This window comes from Chiloscyllium punctatum, chromosome 11 (assembly GCF_047496795.1).
Source record: "Chiloscyllium punctatum isolate Juve2018m chromosome 11, sChiPun1.3, whole genome shotgun sequence".
Taxonomy (NCBI): Eukaryota; Metazoa; Chordata; class Chondrichthyes; order Orectolobiformes; family Hemiscylliidae; genus Chiloscyllium; species Chiloscyllium punctatum.
Genome location: NC_092749.1, coordinates 18,476,483 through 18,501,433, shown reverse-complemented (window position 1 = coordinate 18,501,433; position 24,951 = coordinate 18,476,483). Strand labels below are relative to the sequence as shown.

Here is a 24,951-nt window from a genome sequence, read left to right as displayed (position 1 = left end):
CATTGACTCCAGTTTTGCTAGGGCTCCTTGAAATCCTATTCAAATGCAGCCTTGATGTCAAGAGTATTCATTGTCACCTCGTCACCTTGCCCATGTTTGATCTAAAGCTGTATTGGAATCAGGAACTGAGTTTCTCTGGCTGGACTCAAACTAAGCATCAGAGAACAGGTTATTGCTAAACAAGTACTGCTTTGATAGTACTGTGGATAACACATTCCAACATTATACTGATGACTAATGGAAAGCTGTGAGCTGGATTGGATTTATTGGCTTTTTTGCATAGGACATAAATGGGAATTTACCACAATATTGGCTAGATGCCAATTTTGCACTGGAACAGTTTGGCAGTAGATGCAGCAAGTTTTGAGGCACATGTCTTCAGCACAATTTCCAGAATGTCATCAGGCCCCATAGTCTTTGCAGTATCCAGTGCCTCCAGCTGTTTCTTAGTATCACATGAAATGAATCGAATTGGTTGTAGACTGTAATGCTGAAAATCCCTGAAGAAGGCTAAGGTGGATCATCCACTCAGCTGAATATTATTGTGAATACTTCAACTTTTTATTTGCATACTGGTTCTGGGCTCCCCCATTATTGAGGATGGGGATAATTGTTTTAATGCCTACCATCATTCATGGCTGGATTTGACAGGACGGCAAAGCTTAGATCTGTACGTTAGTTTTGAAATTGCATAGTTCTGTCTGTCACTTTCTCTTATGCAATTTGGCACACCGTCACCTTTTAAAGTTTCACCAGATTGAGACCTCATGCTGAAGTATGCTGGAGCTGCTCCTCCTGCACTCTTCATTGAACTATGGTTGATCTCCTGGCTTGATGGTCATGATGGATATACCAGGCTCTGCAGTTTGTATTGAAATACAAATCCATTGTTGCTGATGGACCACAGCACCACATGAATGTCCATTCTTGAATTGCTAAATCTGTTTGATTTAATGCCATTTAACACAATGATGATGCCACACGATGTGATGTAAGCCCTTCTCAATGGGAAGTCAAGATTTTGGCTCCACAATGATTATATGGTGGTCACTCTTAGAATCAAATAATATAAGGTAGTAAATAAGAAATATCAAATAAGCAAATTAGAACTGAATTGCCTAGGTCAATAATAAATGATTAGCTAAACATCTCAGACCTAAAACAAAAGTGATTTTTTCTATCCTTAGTTCTGTCACCCTGTACTCACAAGAAAATATTTTCTATGACTTTGCTTTTTGAACTTATTAATTTTATATTTTTGTATCTGCAGTTTCTGTGAATTGACAGCTGAATTTGCCATAGAAACCTATGGGGTCATAATCAGGTATAGTGTTTGCAAAAAAGTAACTTTTCAGACTGGACAGTATGCATCTGTATCAGCACTAAATAGCATGAAATAGAACTGAAAATAATTGAAACCTTGGAAAAAACCTGGGGCTTGATCTTCACTACCAATGCGTGCAATCTGAGTCAGGACATTTTCCAACTTAGCAGACCCATTCAGCTCAAAGGTCACTGTTCCACCTACGAGGAAAGGTAGGAGAGAGCAGCCTTCCAAACCTGGTAGATCATGAGGCGAGCAGGTTTTTTAGTAGTCCTGCCTTGGTTCTCTGGGAGTTCCCAATTATATTAAAAACAGTTGGACTCTGCATCCCTCTTTCCTTATATATTCTCACCCCACATTCATACCACACCCATAGCTTTCACACCCCTTCAAACTCCAAGTCACCTCCATGGCTACTCATCCAGTAGTCACTATGGGTGGATATCAGGAGTTATGTAACAAAAACAGAAATTGCTGGTGAAATTCAGAAGGCAGCACCTGTGGGGAGAAAGTAGAGTTAACGTTTCGAGTCTGGTGACTCTTCGTCAGAACTAGTTCGAGGGTCCATTTTTTTAGAGTCCATTATTAAGGACAAAATTGCAGAGTACTTGGAAGTGCATGGTAAAATAGGGCTAAGTCAGCTTTGTTATAAAGTGGAGGTTTACCCCCCCTCTGATAACTAAAACCAAAACACCCAGAGAGGCTCGCCTCACCTTATCTATTGAAAGAAATGTAAAAAATGGTATAACCTACCCCTCACACCCCAATCTGTTATAAAGGAGTGGTTATATGAAATGAAATCCTTTCACTCATTCTATAATCAACAAATAACAATTCATTTATCTAACTCCAACACTGAACAAAAAAACAAAACCACTAACAAACCGAACAATTCCCCTTTAACTGCTGACTATTCCCAAATAAACAAAGCTTCAAAGTATGCCGTTTCGATAAATAGAAGTCCCACTTACATGAACAAAACAATAGAATTTAGTCTTTCAAAATTACAACTAGGATACGTCTTCCAGAGTGCTCCGCACCCTCTCTACTGGTCTTCTTTCAAGAACACCTTTCTCCTTTGAATTCTTGCATCAGGAATGTTCTCTCTATGAATTCTACTGTCTGGAATATTAGCTAAAAGTGCCTTGGTACCATTATTAATTAGATGGTGCTTCCTCTGAGAACTGAAAGTCATTATTTCTTGGCAGATGGTAGTTGTCTGTCTCTGATTTTCCAAATGCTCTCACCGTTTGTACCCTTGATGACCTATTAATTTCTTTACAATCAGATTGGTTCTAGGTAGTCAAACCCATCAGATTCAAATTTAATTGGTTTTTAATATCTAAGGGTTGGTTTAATATGATTGGCTAAATTCAAAAAGAGAACAGAACTGACTCTATTTCAAATGCAGTCTGACAGGAGCCTTAACAGCCTGAGAGGTACACATCTGCTCATGAATCCCAAAGCTTTTTTCCATTTAGAAAATAGTTTATGCCTCTATTCTTCTGACCAAAGTGCATAACTTAACACTTTTCCCACATTGTATTCATCTGCCATTTCTTTGCTCACTCTCCATGGCTGACCAAGTCCTTCTGCAGCCTTCCCAATTCCTCAACATTACCTGTCCCTCCACTTATCTTTGTGTCATCTGCAAATTTAGCTTGTCTTGGTAAAAATGCTACTTGGCTGTTCCATATAAAATGTTTCAATTCAGGTACTTGCTGTGCATCTATACTTTTAAAATGCTTGTCTGAACAGCAGTTTACTCTAAACACTGAGGAAAAACATCATATTTTAAAGGGACCACACAACGCTTTCCCACATTTTACACACACCAACTTCACAATAGCTTGGCTTCATCAAGGGGAGACCATGCCTGACAAATCTGTTAGAATTCTTTGAGGAGGTAAATAGCAAGTTAGACAAAGGAGAGCCAGTGAACATGAATTTATTTGATTTCCAGAAGGCCTTTGACAAGGTGCCACACAGGAGGCTGCTAAATAAATGCCCGTGATGTTAAGGTCAAGGTACTCATATGAATAGAGGATTGGCTGAGTGGAAGTAGGCAGCGGGTAGGGATGAAGAGGTCTTTTTCAGGGTAGCAGTCAGTGACTATTGGAGTTCTGCAGGGGTTGTGTTCAGCCAATTATTCACATTATACATGATTTGGATGAGGGAACTGAGGGCATTGTTGCTAAATTTGCAGATGACACAAAGATAAGTGGAGGGACAGGTAATGTTGAGGAATTGGGGAGGCTGCAGAAGGACTTGGACAGCCATGGAGAGTGGGCAAAGAAATGGCAGATGAATACAATGTGGGAAAAAGGTTAGGTTATGCACTTTGGTCAGAGGAATAGAGGCATAAACTATTTTCTAAATGGAAAAAAAGCTTTGGGATTCATGAGCAGACGTGTACTGCTCAGGCTGTTAAGGCTCCTGTCAGACTGCATTTGAAATACAGTCAGTTCTGTTCTCAAGTAATCCAGTGCCTTTAAACTAATGGGGTGGAATCACTATATAATTAATGGATGCTTTAAAAGTTCATGCCTTAGAAACAGTGTATGCAATTCGTCAATCATGTTATCACAAATTTGCATTAACGAAACACATGTTACAGGAGAACAACCTGGATTGTGAGCAATTTTAGGCCCTGTACCTAAGGATGTGCTGGTGATGGGTCCAGAGAAGGTTTTTGTAATGACTGGAATGATGTCAGCCAGGTGGATCTGGATGAGTTCCTGAATGGGGCTATTAACCTGTCCAATCAGGGCGTCCTGGCTGACTGATATAAAGGGGATTGTTTTGATGTGAAGGGCACTGCTTGTCACTTACGTGTTTCTTCCTGGTGGTGGAAACTGAATAAAGATTCATGCACCTTGTGTCTCTCACTGTGTCTCACACCTGCACACACACATGGGTGCTGGGGAAAAATAAGCACTACCGCAGTTAGGTGGTAGTGTGGTGGTTTTAAAAAAAAGGGAAAAAAAAACAAAAAAAAGAACTGAACAAATAAGACATCATGCTCAGTCTGAGAACTGGCTCTGAGGGAGCTGGATCAATGTCAAGAACTGTCCACATGTAAAAAAATAAAGAGGATTGTTTTGATGTGAAGGGCACTGCTTGTCACTGGCTACTTACATGTTTCTTTTCTTCCTGGTGGTGGAAACTGAATAAAGATTCATGCACCTTGTGTCTTTCACTGTGTCTCACACCGGCGATAAAACAAAAAAGAGAAAAAAAAGGATTGTCAGGGATCCTGCTCACTCTAGGAGACAGCTCTGTTCTAGCTGAGTCAATGTCATGTACTATGCATGTGTAACTAAACAGTGGCTTTGTAATGGTATGCCAGCCTTTGTGGAGTTATTTCAGTTTTCCAGAATGATCCGGGGGACGTAGGACTTGTCATATGAGTTTCCATTAGTCGAAAAGGCTAAGAACCAAGAGTACACACTGAATGAAGAGACAACCCTTTAGAACTGAAGAAATTAGGAATTCCTTCAGCCACAGGCTGCTGAATCTGTGACATTCACTGCAACAAAGGGCTGTGGAAACCGAGTGATTGAGTGCATTTAAAAGTGAGGTAGATAGATTCTTGATTGGTAAGGGGATCAAGGTTATAGGGCAAAAGAAGGAGAATAGGTTTGAGAAAACAAATCAGCCGTGGTCAAATGGAACTTTAGACTTGATGGACTGAATAGCCTAATTCTGCTCCTCCGTCTAATGGTCTTATAAAAAGCTTTTAGCACGTCATGGAACTGTCATCCAAACATTCTTCATACTGAAAAACATACTCTAGAACATATTGTAAACTGTTAAATCCTCATGTTTAATTTTTTAATACTCTTTAAACTTAAATCAAGATGTGAAACCTGCCTAGTTCATGTCTCTCCTACAAAGAAAAACATGCTTCAGCATCCACTCTTCAAATCCATTCAGGATCGTATGTGTTTCAATAAGATTAACTCTGATTCTAATCTCCAACGTGTGCAGACCCAACCTTTCGAACCTTACCTGACATGACTCTGGAAATCCTCATCCTAGAAATTAGTTGAATGAATATAAACTTGTATTACTTCAAACTATAAAGCATTCTTATTGTACCTCTTAATAATCAAAAGTTTTCTGTCATTACAGAGAAGACGGCACTATAATTGTCTCTTTGGTGTGGTCCTTTATATTTATTCTATTCTGCAGCTTTGCCTACAGTTACTATAAGTATATGAAGATCTTTGGAGAGATGCTGTACTACAAACAAATTAAATACACTTGATAATATAGCTATGCAATCTGTAGAACATACATCATGATGGATTCCATGGTTCTCTTTATTTTACCATAACTGCTTAATTTAATATCCTTATTGATCAAATATTCAAAATACTTCATGAAATGCTTGTGAGAATTGCAATGTTATTCATCCCAACATTGTCAATGAACTTTTACAATAAAGTAAGGATTAGCTTTTCATGTACTATCGTTCGATGGTTTCTTCTTGGAGGGTGGAGGGAGAAGGGGGCGGGGTGGTGTTGTTGTGTAGATTTACACAAATCTATAAATAACAAGTATTGTCCAGCCCAGGTAATCTGTGTTGCTGTTTTATCTCTGCATGAAAGTTGTTCTTATTCCTTGTGCCCAAACTACTCCTATATTATTTTGCAAAAGCAGAGTACAATGGCGATCTGAAGTAAAAACAAAACTTGGTATAAATACCCAGCAAGTCATGCAGAATCTACAGACAGAAAAGTAAACGAGTTAGATTTTACAGCAATTGCAAGAATCAAACCATCAGAGCCAAAAGTAGATGTGGAGGTATTTAAGTGTCCCTTGTAAAGTCAGGAGTCACAACCTGATTTTCAGTTAATTGGCTGCTGCCCCATTAAGGATTGTCACCTCATCCCAAGAGTATGCTGGCCAGTCAAGAGTCAGCAGTGACACTGGGAGCTGTGATTGTTGGAGTTTCTCCTTACAGTTAGGAAGTATCAATTGCCTTACATCCTCAAAGTAAGGGAAGTGGTATCTAGATCTTTGTGGTGCAGTTACCATGTGGTATTCTTTGCTGCCCAGAGGTCACAACATGGGCTGCAGAATGCACAAAAAAAGGCCCTCGCTCATAGCCTGCCAGGGAACAAATTATGTTGGTCTGTCTGAGTGGTGGAGGGTTACCAAATAAGTGTGGATAGGCCCTTAATTGGTCACATTAGAACAGTGTCTACATGTCATGCAAAATGCATTGAGGTATCCAGTGATTGTGAAAAGCACTATATGAATGCAAGTTTTTTTTTCATTTGAGAATAATGAGTCCCTTAGCTGATAGAGCCATCAATGTTCAGGAAGAACCTCTTCACAGGAATGATTCTATCTATGGCCTTTGTGAAGACTCTAACTATTGTGGTCCTCGACTCCAATAGTTCCTTTTTAGTAACGAAGTATGCTTCCACCATGCACCCACTTTTTCCGGCTGAATTGATTGCTTATGGGTGGCACGGTGGCACAGTGGTTAGCACTGCTGCCTCACAGCGCCAGAGACCCGGGTTCAATTCCCGCCTCAGGCAACTGACTGTGTGGAGTTTGCACATTCTCCCTGTGTCTGCGTGGGTTTCCTCCCACAGTCCAAAAATGTGCAGGTTAGGTGAATTGGCTATGCTAAATTGCCCAAAGTGTTAGGTGCAGGGTAAATGTAGAGGAATGGGTGTGGGTGGGTGCGCTTTGGCGGGTCGGTGTGGACTTGTTGGGCCGAAGGGCCTGTTTCCACGCTGTAAGTAATCTAATAATGTCACAACTTGTAATTACTATCATTACAGACTGACTGGAGGGATTTGTAACAGTGGGTACAGAATCAAACAACTGAACTTGCTTTTGATTTTGTAAGATGTAATTTTGGTTGAATGTTGTTCCTGATGAAAAATATTTGTCTTGTATTGATTTTCATTACCTTTGTAAAAAATTTCATGGCACAATTGGACAGTCTTCATGGCACACCAGTTGAAAACTACTGCTCCAGCGGTTCTAGTTCTGCTGTCATAAGACTGCTTTGGGGAGCTGCTTGGCTCCAAGTTTGTCGTGGTGGTACCGAAGGATTTTTTTTGTATTATTTAATGGCATGCGCGTGTCAGTGGAAATGCTGACATTTATTGATGATCTATAGCAAGTTTTGAGAAGATTTGTAGATCAGGTTGAGGTTCTGGATGTATGTTTGCTCGCTGAGCTGGGAGGTTAATTTCCAGACGTTTCGTCACCCTATTAGGTAACATCTTCAGTGAGCATCAGGCGAAGCAGTGTCCGTGATTCCTGCTTTCTATTTATATGTTTGGGTTTCTTTGGGTTGGTGATGTCATTTCCAGTTATTTTTCTCAGGGGGCTAACTCAATGTGTTTGTTGATAGAGTTCTGGTTGGAATGCCATGCTTCTAGTGCGTACTCTGTTTGGCTTGTCCTGAGATGGATGTGTTGTCCCAGTTTAAGTGGTATCCTTCCTTATCTGTATGTAAGGATACTAGTGATAGAGGGTCATGTCGTTTTGTGGCTAGTTGGTGTTCATGTATCCTGGTGGCTAGTTTTCTGCCAGTTTGTCCAATGTAGTGTTTGTTACAGTTCTTGCACGGTATTTTGTAAATTACATTAGTTTTGCTTGTTGTCTGTATAGGGTCTTTCAAGTTCATTAGCTGTTATTTTAGTGTCTTGGTGGGTTTGTGGGCTACCATGATGCCAAGAGGTCTGAGTAGTCTGGCAGTCATTTCTGAGATGTCTTTGATGTAGGAGAGAGTGGCTAGGGTTTCTAGGCGTGTTTTGTCTGCTTGTTTGGGTTTGTTGCTGAGAAATCGGTAGACTGTGTTCATTGGGTATTCATTCTTTTTGAATACAGGTATAGGTGATTTTCCTCTGCTCTGCATAGTTCCTCTGTGCTGCAGTGTGTGTTGGCTCGTTGAAATATATTCTGATTCAGCTTTGTTTGTGGATGTTGCGATGATTCCTTCTGTTGTTCAATGTTTGGTCCGTGTGTGTTGTTTTCCTGTCGATGCTGGTTTGAAGTTGCCTATAATTTTCGTTCAGAATGTAATGGTAGACACCTTCAAGCGTTGCAGTCTGTCTTGTGCAGAAAAATGCAAAGTATTATTGGGAAAAGAGTTCTGGGTTTATGACCTAAGAATGATGAATAAACAATATTGTTCCAACTTAGGATGGAATGTCTTTGGAAAGAGAATTTACAGGTGATGACGTTCCGTTCCATGCCTTTGCTGTCCACAAGGGTCCGCAGAGGCCCTTGGTTTCAAAGGTGTTGTTGAAGGAGGTTTTATGACTTTCTACAATGTACCTTCTGTATGATCGATACTGCTGAAGCTATGTATTGGTGTTTAAGCTGATGGGTGGGGATCCAACGAAGTTGACAGTTTGTCATGGATGGTTCAAGCTTGAGTCTTTTTGGAGGTGTGCTCATCCAAGCGAGTGTACAGTATTCCACTTTCTTGTGTCTTGTAGATTATGGCTTTGGGTACATGGGGTGAGTCACTTGTCAGAATTCTCTTTCTTGTAGCCACTGTAGATACAATAATGTTTAAGGTGCCACTTTCCACAACATATTAAGGTTCTAAAGTATATACACTTCCACTAGAATGTCACAACTTTTTTTCTCCAGAAAACAGAATTTTACTGTTTGTCACATTGTTTATGGGATCTTTCCATGAACAAATTTTCTACTGTCATTCATTAATCCAGCAGTGAAAGTTTGTGTTTTTATTTTTCTGCATTTTCAATGATCTGGAACCACCAGGCTTCCACTCCTAAAACGAGGCAGGGAGCCAATTTAATATTTGCTGAACATATAGTATGCATAACAGCAACTGGGAACCCACCATACATGTTTCGGAACTATATGGGCTAGTAGGGGTCACAAATGTACAATTCTATTTAAAGGAAAGCAAAGTTTGTGGAACGTTTCAAATCCAACACCTGAGTTCCAAAGTATTGGGCGAACACTGGTGCACACAGACTGGGAGGAGGGGGGCCGGCTTTGCGCATGCGCTTATTGATGGCGCACCGGGGAAGGGTTTGAGTGAGGCACGGCAGCCGCCATCTTGGCAGTGAGACAGCAGCTGCATCAGGTCCGGGAGGAAATGCCGCATTTGTACGAGTCCATGAGTAGTATGGAGGGATACCAGCAAGCAGGACCTACACAGTACCGCTTCTCGCCCTACACTTTTAATGGAGGGTGAGTGTGAGCTACCTTCAGGCCTTGGTAGGAGCGGACAGGTGATGGTTGGTGGTTGGAGTTAATCGGGCCTTGCAAGGGGATAGACCGGAAGAAGGTCCTGGGAGTGGTGTGTGTTGGAGGGGGCGGCTGTGACTGGGGAAAGTGGGTTAAACAGAGCAATGGGTTAACAGGCTCTGGACGGAAATTTGGGGGGGGAGGTGTGAGGGAATCAAGCAATAGAGGCTTGGGAAGCTATGAGGGGTAATTCAGGACAGACTCGGAATGGGCAGTAAACAGGCCTAGGCTGGGGAGGGTGGAAAATGGGCATGGGGTGGCCGTGGCAAAGTGAGGTCAATCAGGCCCGGGAGGAGGTTTGTAACTAAGCCGCGGGAGAAGGCGAGGATGTACAGACACAAAACAGAACTTAGCTAGATATTTTGAGTACGGAAATAGGACCTTTGGAAAGGGGTAAAGCATGACCAGTTTGGAGTCTACAGTAAAAGGTCTGTGTTGCATGTAACAAAACATTCACAAAGTTGGCAATGAGTGCTAAGCTTAGGGTTAAAGTCAGTGAACTAGTCCTGAACCTGGGCAGTGTGCTTGGTAAGGTGTCTGAGGACTTAATGCCGACTTTCACGTTCACCCATTGACCTTTTAAACACCTTCACAGCTATGAATGTGCGAGAATGGTGCAAGACCAATCCACATTGCATACTAACAGTATACTCCTGATGGAGGAAGCATGTTAGTGTACTGAGGCTAATTTCCTGAAGGGATAAAATCAAATTGAATTTATTTTGTTTGTAAAAACTAGTTCAAGTTTTCAATCTTATTCATTCATACCTTGATGGAATAGTTTTGAAATTTGATCATGGTAGTAAACCCAGTGTGGGAACTGTGTAGATGAAACCAATTGACTGACACAGAACATCAGGCGGGAGAAAGTAAGGACTGCAGATCAGAGTCAAAAAGTGTGGTGCTGAAAAAGTACAGCCAGTCAGGCAGCATCTGAGGAGTAGGAGAGGTGACAATTCGAGGATAAGCTCTTCATCAGGAATTGGGGGAGGAGAAATGAGAGATAAATGGGAAGGGGGCTGGGGGAGTAGGTAGCTGGGAATGCAATAGGTAGATGAAGGCAGTGGGGTGATGCTGATAGGTCAGAGTGGATAGGTAGGAAAGAAGATGGACAGGTAGGACAGTTTAAGAGGGTGGTGCTGACTTGGAAGGTTGGATCTGGGAAAAGGGGGCAAGAGGGAAGATGAGGAAACTGGTGAAATCCACATTGATCCTATGTGGTTGAAAGGTTCCAAGGCGGTCTCACCTTATCCTAGATCCAACCCCCCAACTCAGCACTGTGCTCTTAAACTGAACTACCGGATCTCCTTTCCCACCTATCCTTTCCACCCTCCTCTCTGACCTATCTCCATAACCCCCCCCCCCATCTTCATCTACCAATCACATTTTCAACTACTTTCCCCCAGCCCCACCCACCCTTCCATTTATCTCTCTGCCCCCTTGGGCCTCTCCCACATTCCTGATGAAGAGCTTATGCTTAAAGCAGCAGCTCTCCTGATCCTTGGATGCTGGCTGACCGACTGTGCTTTTCCAGCACCACACGTTTTTGACGCGCAACATATGGTAACAGAATGAGCAGACAGAACTTAAGCAGGTATGAAGAAATTCGTTTAGGTGGAAGGAATGGGAGAGGCGATGTACACTGAGTCATAGTCATACAGCATAGAAAGTTATTTTGGCCCACTGCATCTTTGTCAGCCAACAAATCCCAAACTGCTCTAATCCTTTCTCCCTGCACTTGGTCCATAGCCTACTATGCCCTAACATTTTAAGTGCTCATCCAGACACTACTTAAATGTTACAATAGTAATTGCCCCTATCACCCTCTCAGGCAACCCATTCCATTTTTCTGCAATTCTGTGTTGAAAATCCTTTCCTCAGATCTTGTTGAAACTACTTGTCACCTTAAACATGTGCTCTCTGGCCTTCGATACATCTGCCAAAGGGAATTGTACTGAAGAGTGCAGTAATCTGTAAGTTATCGTACAAATATTTGAAAGACACTGAAAGAGTGGTTAGCAAAGTAAATGGGATTTTGAAGTTTTTTTTTACCTGGAGGCATTGAATACAAAAGCAGCAATTGTATGCTGAACTCTTCAATCTCTGTTTTGGGCACACCTAGAATATTGCATTTTATTCTGGTCACCAGACTTTACGAAGGATGTGAGAGTGCAGAGATTTTCCAGAATGGTTCTAAGGATGAGATAATTTAGCTGTAAGGTTAGCTTAGAAAAGCAATTTGGAATACAGATATTCAAAGGGAGATTTAATGGATGAGTACAAGATTGTATCAGATTTAGTTAAGTTTGAGAAATGTTCACATTTACAGAGGACACACTTGGAAGTTTGTCAAGAAACGCAGGTATGAAGAAGAACTTTTATGCGCAGCCTGACCTGGAGCTTGCTATCTATGAAGATTGTGCAAGTGAAATTAAGAATGATTTCAAAAGACATTTTAATGCATATTTGATCTTGCCGCGCTTTAAGAACAGAAAAAAAAATTCAAATCAAAACCAAAAGACATCTGAATGAGAGGTTTGTTAAATCCATACATTCAACTAGTTGCTCATGTCTGCAATACAAGGCCATCTTCGAATGAGACCTAAAGTTGACTGGAATCATTCAATGCACGGGAAGGCTACGCTGCTAGCTGTGGGTGTCTAGATTTTAACAAACAGGAAGGGTTTGGGAGAAATGGAGGATAGTAAAGTTATCAGTTGATAGAAAGGAGTGTGATATGGATGGAGCTGGCACTGACTTATTGGTCTCCACAAGCACAAGATTTAATGCTTCATGCCGATGTGGCGTACATCTTGGGTGTAGTCCATCATCTCCCAAATTGGATGATGCCTTTCTGCACACCCCACCCTGATTAGGCAATTTGTTAGCTTCTCAATCCATCTAGAAAGGATCTCTTCTCTTTTATATTGGAAAGCCTCCACCTCCATGTTCGTAGACAGATCATGGCTGTAAAGTAAGTGAATGTGGGTAACCAGAGAGGGAAACTGAAGTCTTTTACTGAGATAAATGTTAGCTCACACAAAAATGCAGCTCTTAACTGCAACGGTTGCTGCTGTGCCACATACAAATTCAGGTCTGCCAAAGATACTTTATCTATTACACCTGTACATAACTGAATACAACTAAATGTCTGTGAGTTCGAAACAGTACTTTCTTTTATATGAATGATTAAGGGCATAATAGTACGTGGGCTTTTAGACATGTTTGATAGAAACTGCTAATGCTACATGTTGGATGTGTCTCAAAATTTATTTTGTTTTAATTTTAGTTTGATTTATTGTTGTCACATGTACTGAGGTACAGTGAAAAGTGTTGTTTTGTGTGCTATAAAGGCAGATCATACCATACAAGTGCATCAGGGCAGCAGAACAGCTTAGTGTTAGAGCTGCAGATAGATCAGAATTCACATTTAAGAGGTCTGTTCAAAAGTCTGATAAAAGCAGGGAAGAAGCTGTTCTAGAATGTATTCACATGTACATGCAAACTTTTATATCTTCTCCCTGCTGGAAGAGGGTTAAAAAGAGTATTACCAGACAGGAAGGGGTCTTTGATTATATTGGAGTCATTATAGATTATTGATGGAGTCAGTGGATGGTTTTTGTGGTGGACTATGCTGTGTTCATGACTCTTGTAACTTACTGCGTTCTTGTGGAGAACGGTTCCAGTACCAAGCTGTAATGCACCCAGAGAGGATGCTTTCTTTGGGCCATCTATAAAAATTAATAAGTGTCTTTGTGGACATGTTGACTTTCCTTAGCCTTTTGCAGAAGTAGACATGTTGTGCTTTCTTGACCGTCTTGTCAGCATGGGTGGACCAGCAAAAATTGGTCATCATTGCTCCCAAGAATTTGGCGCTCTCAACCATCTCCATCTCAGCGCCATTGATGCAGACAGAGTCATGTCATCCACACTGCTTCCTGAAGTCAGTAACCAGCTCCTTTGTTTTGCTGACATTGATGGAGAGATTGTCTTTAACCATGCAGCTAAACACTCAAACTCTTTCTTGTATTTTGTCTTGTTGTTTGAGATCCAACCTACAATGGTGGTGTTGTAAATGGAGTTAGAGTGGAATTTGGCCACCCAACCATGTGTATATAATGAGTATAGAATGGCTGATGCAGTCTTGCAGGGCACCATTATTGAGGATTATGATGGAGGTGGTATTGTCACTTATTACTGATTGGGGTTTATGGGCCAGTAAATCGAGGATCAGGTTCCAAAGGGGGGTGCCGAGATGTAGATCTCCGACTTTAGAGATGAGAAATTGGCGCTTGTCCACTGCTATATTGTCAGCGATGCGTGTCAAACATACTTAATTGGTTGTAAAGCATTTTGAGATATTCAGAGGTTAAAGCAATTTTGGAAATGCAAGTTTGTCTTTGAAAATCGGTTGTACGTCCCCTGAGCATATGTACAGTGAAGAACAGGTAGCCATGATGTGGAGGTGCCGGTGTTGGACTGGGTGGACAAAGTCAGAAATCTCACTACACCAGGTTACAGTCCAACAGGTTTATTTGAAATCGCAACCGTTTGGAGCATTGCTGCTTTGTCAGGCAAAGTATGACAGCAAAGGAGCAGCCCTCTGAAAGCTTGTGATTTCAAATAAACCATAACATGGGTTCATATGACTCTGAAGAACAGGGCATTCTTTGTGAAAATGAAAAATGAATGTCTCCACTTTGTGAGGTGCACATGCAGGTGTGAATAAGTTAGTGAATCCGTATGAATTGAGAAGTTGCTGACTTTGTGTTAAATTCCACTGAGTGACTGGAGCAATGTTTATGTAAACCATATTGAAATTATTTTCACAGAAAATTCCAGCACATGTAAAGCGCAAAATAAAAGGCAGCCTTCGGTTGTTCTTTTTGTAACTTACTTCTGACATATTGATTTTCTTTCTTCCCACCCCACTGTTGTCACTATCAACAGAACTGTGTTGGCCTTAGCTGGCGAGGATTTTTCCATTGTTGCTTCAGATACACGACTGAGTGAGGGTTACTCCATTCACAGCCGGGACACTCCAAAATGCTACAAACTGTAAGTGCAAAAAGCATGATTTTATTCATGCAGAGGATTTTGAGCAACATTGTGCACGCCTGTGTGTTTTGAGATTTATTTTTCTTAAATCATTAGCTTTAAGTGAACAAACTGTGAAAGAGAAGGCAACCTGGGCTCTGGTTCAATTGAGAAATTTATTCTGATGTGCTAGAATTGGTTTGTTCCCATTCCAAGTCTGAGAGGATGTCTGCTAAAGTTTCCATTCTTGACTGTTATTCTATGGGTGAAGGATTCAAATTGATGGTATGCAAGAAAAAGCCTCCCTTGTGCTGTTTAGGACTGTACAGTGGCTAATTCATTTTCCTTTTCATCTTATCTATAAATGCAATTTATAACCATTTTATTTCCTATACAAAAAGGAAGGCAATCTTTGGGATAAAAATTCATGGAACATAGGAACTTCAAGTGTGCTTTGTGTTTGATTCTCATAGCCAGATTGTTTTGCGTGTGTTGAGACCCTTGGGTTTCCCTCTTGCATTCTCCTTCCCCCCCCCCCCCCCAACTTCCTTGTGGAAGCTTCTGACCATCACAGAGATTACCCAGCATTCACTGTTTTCAGTCCACCAGACTCTGGAAGTGTGTGCAAGTGGGAAGTTGTACCTCAATATTAGCAGGTGGGCTGTCTGTAAATTGTTGTTGGTGTCTCAGTTTTATTTAAGTCTGCTTCTGGGCCTGTGCATGCAAACCCTCTTGTGAAGTTTCTGGTGACTAAATAATTTTTCTTTCCCATCTCTTAAATGTCAAATGGGGTGAACCAGTGATTGTGAAAATGGTGGCAATTGTATTTCTCTCATTTGTAAGTCACCATGGTCCAGTTGATATAGTATTCAGACTTCTGAGCCAAAGTTTGTATTCCAAGTTTTACTCCAGGACATAGGTTGAAAAGATAAGGCTTGCACTATAGTCCAGTACTGAGGGAGTGCAGTGCCGTCGGAGGTGGTCTCTCTCCCTCTCAGGTGAGAGGCTGAATTTCAGGTGGATGTGATTATGCTGTTCAGTTTTATTCAGCAAATTAGATTAGTACGTTCCAGCCACTCAGATTTGACATGATATCCTTTTTGATTTTAGGACTGACCAAACAGTGATTGGATGCACTGGATTCCATGGGGATTGTCTTACGCTAACAAAAATTATTGATGCGAGATTAAAGGTATTTACAATTTGTAAGATGCAGCATTAAGATATTCGACTACATTGGATATTGAAAGTATAGTGCTGAGTATTGTTAAATTTCTATTTGTGTTCATCTACATTATAGGTTATAAATCTGAACAATAGAATATCTCTCACATGAGCCACTAGGTAGCAGATTCAAGTATAGCTTTGTTGGGTCAGTTACCGTCAGGATTAGAGTAGTGCTGAAAAAGCACAGCAGATGAAGGCAGCATCTGAGGAGCAGGAAAATTCGATGTTTCGGGCCAAAGCCCTTCATCAGGCTTTGGCCCGAAATATCGATTTTCCTGCTCCTCGGATGCTGCCTGACCTGCTGTACTTTTCCAGCACAACTCTAATCTTGACTCTAATCTCCAGCATCTGCAGTACCCACTTTTCTCCCTCAATTGCAGTCAGGCACACCAAAACTCTCATTTGTCTTCTTTGTCTGAACACACTGTACTCTTGCCTAAGATTCACTATCTTTCCACCCTTCAGGCACTCTGCCTGTATTCCTGATGAAGGGCTTTTTCCCGAAACGTCGGGATTTTACTGCTCTTCAATGCTGTCTGAACTGCTGTGCTTTTCCAGCACCACTCTAATCTAAACTCTGGTTTCCAGCATCTGCAATCATTGTTTTAACCTAAGATTCAGAAGAGTAATGTCTTGTGGAAAAAATTGAACCTTCAACATCCTTTGGCCTCTGTAGTTGTCAAATTAGAAGTAGATTCATGTTTTTTTGTGATTGTGGGACTAAAAATTAGTTCCGTTGTTTTAGTCCTTAAGACACCATCGCTGAATTAGGCCATTCAGCCCATCCAGTCTGCTCTGCCATTTAATCATGGCTGATATGCTTCCTAACTACATTCTCCTGATTTCTGTCCATAACCTTGAATCCCCTTACCAATCAAGAATCTATCTCTCTCTGACTTAAATACACTGAAAGACTAGGTCTCCACAGCCCTCTGCAGAACTGAGTTCCATAGAATAACTACCCTTTTGTTGAAGAAATTGCTCCTCATCTTTGTTCTAAAGGCCTGTCCCTTTACTCTTGAGACTGTGTGCTTGAGACCTCGTCTCTCCTACTTATGGAAACATCACCTCCATGCACTCTATCCAGGCCTGCCAGTACCTCTTAAATTTCAATCAGATCACCCACCCCAGCCATCCTTTTAAACTCGACTGAGCACAGACCCAGTGTCTTCAACCATTTCTCACCTGATAAGCCAGTCTTCCCTTGAGATATTCTTGTCAACCTCCTCCGGACCCACTTCTTCCTTAGATTGGGCCCAAAACTGCTCATGATATTCCAAATGCAGTCTGACCAGAGACACTTGTAGCCTCAGCAGTGCATAGAAGCCCTACAGTTTGAAAACAGGCAAATTGGACCATTGGGTCCACGCCAACCATCTGAACAGCATCACGCTCAGACCCTCCTACTCTATCCTTGTAACCCTGCATATTCAATGGCTAATTCACCTACACTCGACACTGGGAAATTTAGCATCTTTGAACTGTGGGAGGAAAACGGAACATCCAGAGAAAATCCGTGCAGACACTGAGAGAATGTGCAGACTCCACACAGACAGATGCCTGAGGCTGAAATTGAACCTGGGTCCCCAAAGCTGTGAGGCAGCAGTGCTAACCACTGAGCCATTGTGCTGCTCTTGTTTCTCTGCTTTTGTTTGCTAGCTCTCAAAATAATAGTTAACATTGCATTTGTCTTCCTAACTGCCAGCTGAACCTACATGTTAACCTTAAGAGAATTCTGAATTAGGATCTCAAGTCCTTTGTGCTTCAGATTTCAGAAACCTTTCCCCATTTAGAAAATAGTCTACACCTCTGTTCTTCCTACCAAAGTGTGTAACCTCGCACTCTGCCATGTTGTATTCACCTGCCACTACTTCGCCCACTCTCCCAACTTGACCAAGTCCTTCTGCAGCCTCCCTGCTCCCTCAACATTACATGATCCTTCAACAACCTTTGTCACCTGCAAACTTAGCAACAATGCCCTCAGTTCCTTAATCCAGATCATTGACGACAATTCACATTATACATCAATGTAGAATTGCTATTTGTCTTTTTTCACCACGATGCTTGTAGCTGCAGTATTTGTTTTTATATTTAACTGATCCCTTTGTAATGTATTTCAGATGTACAAACATTCGAACAATAAGACGATGACAAGTGGGGCGATAGCAGCAATGCTGTCTACAATTCTGTACTCACGACGGTTTTTCCCTTACTATGTTTACAATATCATTGGTGGCCTTGATGAGGAAGGTGAGTTTGATTGCTTGTTTAATTGTGACTGTACAGTCTATTCTATTTTCTTCCAAATCATGTTCATTCTTAGCACCGGTCTATTTATTTCTGTGCCTGAGAATGGTAGATTGAGTTGCTGTGTTTGTGTTTCTTGTTTGTTTTGCAGCTAAAGGTACACTAATTGTGAAACATTTATTTCAGACCGTTTACAGTGTAGCATTCACTGAGGCCTGGGGACAACTTGCCTATCCACCTGTTCTCCTTATTGCTAAGTTTACAAAATACTTGTTTAGAAACTATTTTTCGCAATCTCAGGATATTGCTAAACAGGCTTTTTTATTCACTTTGCTGGCTGCAGCAGTATTTATTACCCATCCCTAGTTGGTCTTGAGAAGGTGCAGATGAACTGCTTTCTTGAACCACAGCAGACTACCAGCTGTGGGTTGACCCATAATGCCGTTAGGGAGGAATTCTAGGATGTTGAACCAGCATCAGTGAAGGAATGGCAATATATTTGCAAGTCAGGATGGTGAGTAGCTTGGAAGGGATCTTGAAGGGGGATGGTGTTTCCATTTATCTGCTGCCCTTGTCCTTCTAGATGGAAATGGTCATGAATTTGGAAGGTGCTGTCTGAAGATCTTTGGTGAATTTCTGCAATGCATCTTAGAGCACACACTGCGAACTTGAGTGTCAGTGGTACAGAGTGTGAATGCAGTGCCAGTCAAATGGGCTGCTTTGTCCACATGGTGTCAAGATTCGTGTGGTGTTGGGGGTGCATTCATCCAGGCAAGTGGGGAGTATTCCATCACACTCCTGACTTGTGCCTGGTAGATGGTGGACAGGGTTGTGGAAGTCAGGGGCTAAGTTTATTGCTGTAGTATTCCTAACCTCTGACCTGCTCATGTAGCCACTGTATTTATCTGTTGAGTCCAGTTGAGTTTCGAATCAATGATAACTCCCAGGATGTTGATAGTGGGGGATTCAGTGATAGTAACAACATTGAATATCAAGGGACAGTGGTTAGGGGTTGCTGGTGATGATCATAGCCTGGCATTTGGCGCAGATGTTACTTGTCAGCCCAAACCTTGTTGCATTTGGACATTGATTGCTTCAGTGTCTGAGGGTCGCGAAAGGTGCTGAACATTGCACAATCATTGGCGAACATCCCCACTTCTGACCTTATGATGGAGGTAAGGTCATTGAAGCAGCTGAAGATGGTTGATACGAGGACACTAGCCTGAGGGATTCCTGTAGAGATATCCTGGAACTGAGATGACCTCCAACAACCACAGCCATTTCCTAAGTGTCAGATAAGGCTCTAACCAGTGGCGAGTTTGCCTCTTGAAACCCATTGATTCCAGTTTTCCGAGGGCTCCTTGATTCCACTTGGTCAAATGCAGCCTTGATATCATTTCACCTCTGGAATTCAGCTCTTTTGTCCATGTTTGAGCCAAGGCCGTAATGAGGTCAAAAGCTGGCAGAACCAAAATTGACCATCACTGTGCAGGTGATTGAACAAGTGTTGCCTGATAGCACTGTTGATAACACCTTCCACCACTTTACTGATGATTGAGAGTAGACTGATGGGATGGTAATTGGTTGGGTTGGATTTGTCTTGCTTTTTTATACTTGGACAACTTTCCACATTGTTGGGTAGACTCCAGTGTTGTAACTGTTCAGGAACTGCTAAGGGGACAGTAAGATCTGGAGCATAAATCTTCAGAACTATTGGCGGAGTGTTGTCAGGACCTCTAGCCTTTACAGTGTCCAGTGCCTTCAACCGTTTCTAGATATCACGTGGAATGAATTGAATTGGCTGAAGATTGTTATCTGTAATGCTGGGGGGACCACTGGAGGAGGCCGAAGTGGATCATCCACTCAATATGTCTTGCTGAAGATTGAGTGAATGTATCAGCCTTCTCTTTTGCACTGATGTGCTGAGCTCTTGCATCATTGAGATTGGGGATATTTGTGGAGCCGCTGCCTCCGGTGAGTTGTTTAATTGTCCACCAACATTCACGACTGGATGTGGCAGGACTGAAGATCCCATTGGTTGTGGGATCACTTCGCTCTGTCTGTCACTTGCTGCTTATGTTGTTTAGCATGCCAGTAGTCCTGTTTGACTTTGCCAAGTTAACACTCCTCTTCAGGTATGCCTGGTGCTGCTCCTGGCATGCCCTCCTGCACTCACCATTGAACCAAGGTGATCCCCTATCTTGACAGTAATGGCTGAGTGTGGAATATGCTGGTGGACCATGAGGTTACAGATTACCCTGGAGTGCAGTTCTGCTACTAATGGCCCACAGCACCTAATGAATGCCCAGTCTTGAGTTTCTAGATCTGTTTGAAGTCTGTCCCATTTAACATGGTGATAGTGCCACACAACACAATGGAGGTTATTCTCAATGTAAAGGCAGCACTTTGGTCTCCACAAGGCATGTGTGGTCATCCCTCTTACTGTCGTGGACAGATGCATCTGCAGCTGATGGATTGGTAAAATGAGGTCTCACTACCTCCTGCAGATCCAATCCAGGAGCTTTGCCTTTTAGGACCTGACCAGTTCGATCTGTAGTACTGCTGCTGAGCCACTCTTAATGATGGACATGGAAATTCCCCCACTCAGAGTACATTTTGTGCCCCTGCCATTCTGAGTGCTTCCTCTCTGTTATTCAGCATGGAGGAGTACCAGTTCATGAGGGAGGACAGTACGTGGTAATCAGGAGGTTTTCTTGCCAGTAGTTAACCTGAAGCCATGAGACTTCATGGGATCAGGGGTCAATGTTGAGGACTTCCAGGGCAGCTCTCTCCCAACTGTACATCACTGTGCTATTACCTCTGTTGGTGAGACAGGACATATTCAGGCATGGTAGTGTCTGGGACACAGTCTGTAAGATATGATTCCTTGAGTATGACTATGTGTGGCTATTGCTTGATTAGTCTGTGAGGCAGCTCTACCAGTTTGGCACTAGCCCCCAGATGTTAGTGAGGAGGACTTTACAGGGTCACCAAGGCTGTTTCCACCATTGTCCTTTCTGGTGCTGACGTTGATGTCAGGAGAGCAGTCTGGTTTGATTTCGGAGACTTCATAGCAATTGGTACAACTGAATAGCTTGTAACGCCATTTCAGAGGGCAATTGAGAGTCAGCCAGATCGCTGTGGGTCTGGAGTCACATCTCGGCCAGACCAGGCGAGGATGGCAGAATTCCTTCCCTGTAGAACATTAGTGAACAAGAGGTTTTTTCACTTATCAACAATAGTTTCATGGTCACCATCTGCCATGGTAGGATTTGAACTTGGGTCCCCAAAACATTATCTGGGTTTCTGGATTGATAGTCTGTAAAAGCTGTAGTCAGGTGTTACAAAATAGGAAACATGGCAGTTAATTTGTACACACCAAGCTCCCTTAAGCATCACTGTGATACTGACCATTTTGTCAGGTTGTTTTGTGATGTTGATTTGAGGGATAAATACCTGTGGCTGTGGGGATAAGTCTTGCTTCTCTTTGAAATAGTATTTTGGGAGCTGTTTTCCCACCTAGAAACATCAAGGGGCCTCAGTTTTGCCATTTCTTCTGAAAGGCTGCACTTCCAACAGTGCTGTGCTCCCTCAGTCAGCCTAGATTTTGTACTTGTGTTTTGATTGAATCTTGTTTTTCAATCTTCCAATTCACAAGTGTTACCATCTAAACCACAGGAAGTGAATAGATTGGTTCTGTTATAAATTTATCCTTAGCTGGAATGTAATTGAGTCAGCTCTTGGAGACCTTTAGCTAAAGACTTTATCTTTGTGGTTGTAAGTAGAATAAGAATATTAATTATAATTGCAGTGGTCAACTAAGCTGGATATAAGATGATACTTAAAAACCAGAGAGACCACAAATTGCAGCAACATTTTTTAAAATTCATTCATGTGATTTGAAAATCCCTGATTAGGCCTGCATTTATTATTATCGTTGGGTCGGTGTGATGAGCTGCGCCTTAAACTGTTGCAGTCTATGATGGGTAGGTTATATACAGAATACTGAGAGGCCTGGATAAAATGGATGTTAAGATGTTTCCACTAGTAGGTGAGATTAGGACCAGAGGACACATCTTTGGTGAAGGGATCACCCTTTTAGAATGGAGATGCTGAGTTTCTTCAGCAAAGGGGTAGTTAATATGTGGAATTTATTGCTGCAAAAGGCTGTGGAGGTTATGTCAATGAATCTATTAGCGAAAGAGATAAGTTCTTGATTAATAAGGGGATCAAGGGTTATGGAAGACAGCAGGTGAACGGGAGTGTGAAACATATCTGCAATGATCGAATGATGCAGCAGACTTGAGCCCAATGGCTTAATTCTGCTCCTAATTTTTATGGTCTTATAGATGTCAGACTTCCACTGTGAAGACTGACACAAAGTACTTATTAAGTTCTCCAGCTATTTCCTTATCTCCCATCACTAGGCTTCCAGCATCAGTTTAAAGTGGCCCAATGTCTACTTTTGCCTGTCGTTTGTTTCTTATGTATTGAAAGAAACTTTTACTATCATTTCTAATATTACTGGCTAGCCTACCTTCATATTTGGTCCTCTCCTTTCTTATTACTCTCTTTGTTATAGATTAGATTAGATTAGATTACTTAGTGTGGAAACAGGCCCTTCGGCCCAACAAGTCCACACCGCCCCGCCGAAGCGCAACCCACCCATACCCCTACATTTACCCCTTACCTAACACTACGGGCAATTTAGCATGGCCAATTCACCTGACTTGCACATCTTTGGACTGTGGGAGGAAACCGGAGCACCAGGAGGAAACCAACGCAGACACGGGGAGAACGTGCAAACTCCACACAGTCAGTCGCCTGAGGCGGGAATTGAACCCGGGTCTCTGGTGCTGTGAGGCAGCAGCACCATCCACTGTGCCACCGTGCCGCCCACAGAGTTATCCTCTGTTTGTTTTTGTAGCCTTCCCAATCTTCTGATTTCCCACTGCTCTTGGCCACTATATAGGATCTCTCTTTTTCTTTAATACATTTCCTGACTTCCTTTGTCAGCCATGGCTGTCTAATCCCTCCCCGGATAATCTTTCTTTTCTTGGGGATGAACCTCTGTACAGTGTCCTCAATTATACCCACAAACTCCTGCCATTTTTGCTCTACTGTCTTCCCTGCTAGCCTCTGCTTCCAGTCTATTTTTGTCAGTTCCTCTCTCATGCCCTCATAATTACCTTTATTTAACTGTAACACCATTACATCCGATTTTGCCTTCTCTCTTTCAAACTCCAGACTGAACTCTACCATATTATGATCGCTGCTTCCTAAGGGTTCCCCTTACTTTAAGATCTTTTATAAAGTTTGGTTCATTGCAAAGCACTAGGTCCAAAAAGCCATCCTGTAAGCATTCCATGAATTCCCTTTCTTTGGATCCACTGGCAACATTATTTACCCAGTCCACCTGCATATTGATCACTGTGACCTTGCCGGTAGTAATAAGCCAGTGTACTCCTGAAGGAGTGCTGTTGGAGGTGTTGTCCTTCAAATAAGGTTTTACATGGGCTTCTGTCTGCTTCCCTCAAATAGACATCAGTTTATTCCTCAGTATAACTGTAGTTTACTTGCACAATTCACAGCTGTTTGTGAGCACTTGCTGTGTATAAGTTGCCTGCTGTGTTTCCCTACACTAACAAACTTTGAAAGTACTTCCTTGGCGTTGAAGTAGCTTAATATATCTTGAGGTGAAAGAAGCTATTATTGTATAATTTATGTATCTTTTGTATATGGAATGTTTAATGTATGTTTCTTGATGCTGCTTCACTATGGGATCAGTAGTAAAAATTTATACAAATAAGTTGTTTTGATACAAAAGCAGTGGGATTTCTGCCAGTTTTGAAATAAATGAGAAAATAATTCATAACTGTATTCATTTGTGATGTACACACTTGAATGTGTTTTCTCACTTTGTTAAATGCAGGGAAAGGTGCAGTGTATAGTTTTGACCCTGTAGGATCCTATCAGAGAGATGCTTACACAGCTGGTGGATCGGCCAGTGCTATGCTTCAACCGCTTCTGGACAACCAGGTAATAATTTTGATCCAAGAACACACTCACTAACAAACTACGCAGCAAGTAGAATTTACGCAGGGCTATGTCAGAGCCAGACTCCTATCGTAGTATGGAGCTTTACTTGATGGGGATATGACTCTCAGCACTCTCTTATTTTACCAGTCACTAATGAAGCAACTCAAACTTAAGGCACTATTTGTGTGTTATTTTCTATTTAAATAACAATAAAAGTACAAATCAATTATCAGCTAAATGCGGTGAAGATTTATAAATAGAAACCTTTAATCTGGTTGTGTCTTCTTTGCTAGATTGGGTTCAAGAACATGGAGAATGTGGAACCCATTCCCCTGTCACTGGAGAAAGCACTACAGCTGGTAAAAGATGTTTTCATCTCTGCGGCTGAGAGAGATGTTTATACCGGTGACGCTCTGAAGATTTGCATCATTACAAAAGATGGAATCAAAGAGGAAACATTGCCTCTGCGGAAAGATTAAGACACAAAACCCTTTCCATTCAGAACAATCTTTGACTTAACGTAATTACTTTTCCTTTCATGACAGTAATGAACCTGATGGAAAATGTTTTTTGTAAGATACTGAACTAAACTTTCGCCAATAAATTAAACATGTTTCTGTTTTGAATTTATAGGCAAAATTATACTATGAGGCAGGTTGTAATAATGTGTTGCATTTGAGTGTGGAATGCTCAGTGTTTCCAGACAACAGTTTGTTCTTAGCCAAATTCCTCTCCTGAGGGCATTTCCTCCATGTTAGGGTATGAATTATACTTTTACAAGCTGGTAGCTATCCAAGGTCAGCTGGTGACTTACA

At 41.8% G+C, this 24,951-nt stretch overlaps 1 protein-coding gene across 1 annotated transcript; it reads left to right on the top strand.

Annotated features, from left to right (window-relative positions):
- The first annotated feature begins 9,354 nt into the window (after nt 1-9,354).
- Nucleotides 9,355-24,745, top strand: psmb1 (proteasome 20S subunit beta 1). The gene is made up of 6 exons (XM_072580396.1): nt 9,355-9,529; nt 14,537-14,644; nt 15,734-15,815; nt 17,971-18,100; nt 24,030-24,136; nt 24,430-24,745. The coding sequence occupies exons 1-6, from the start codon at nt 9,435-9,437 to the stop codon at nt 24,613-24,615; spliced, it is 708 nt and encodes a 235-aa protein (XP_072436497.1). The 5' UTR covers nt 9,355-9,434; the 3' UTR covers nt 24,616-24,745.
- Nucleotides 24,746-24,951: the final 206 nt, after the last annotated feature.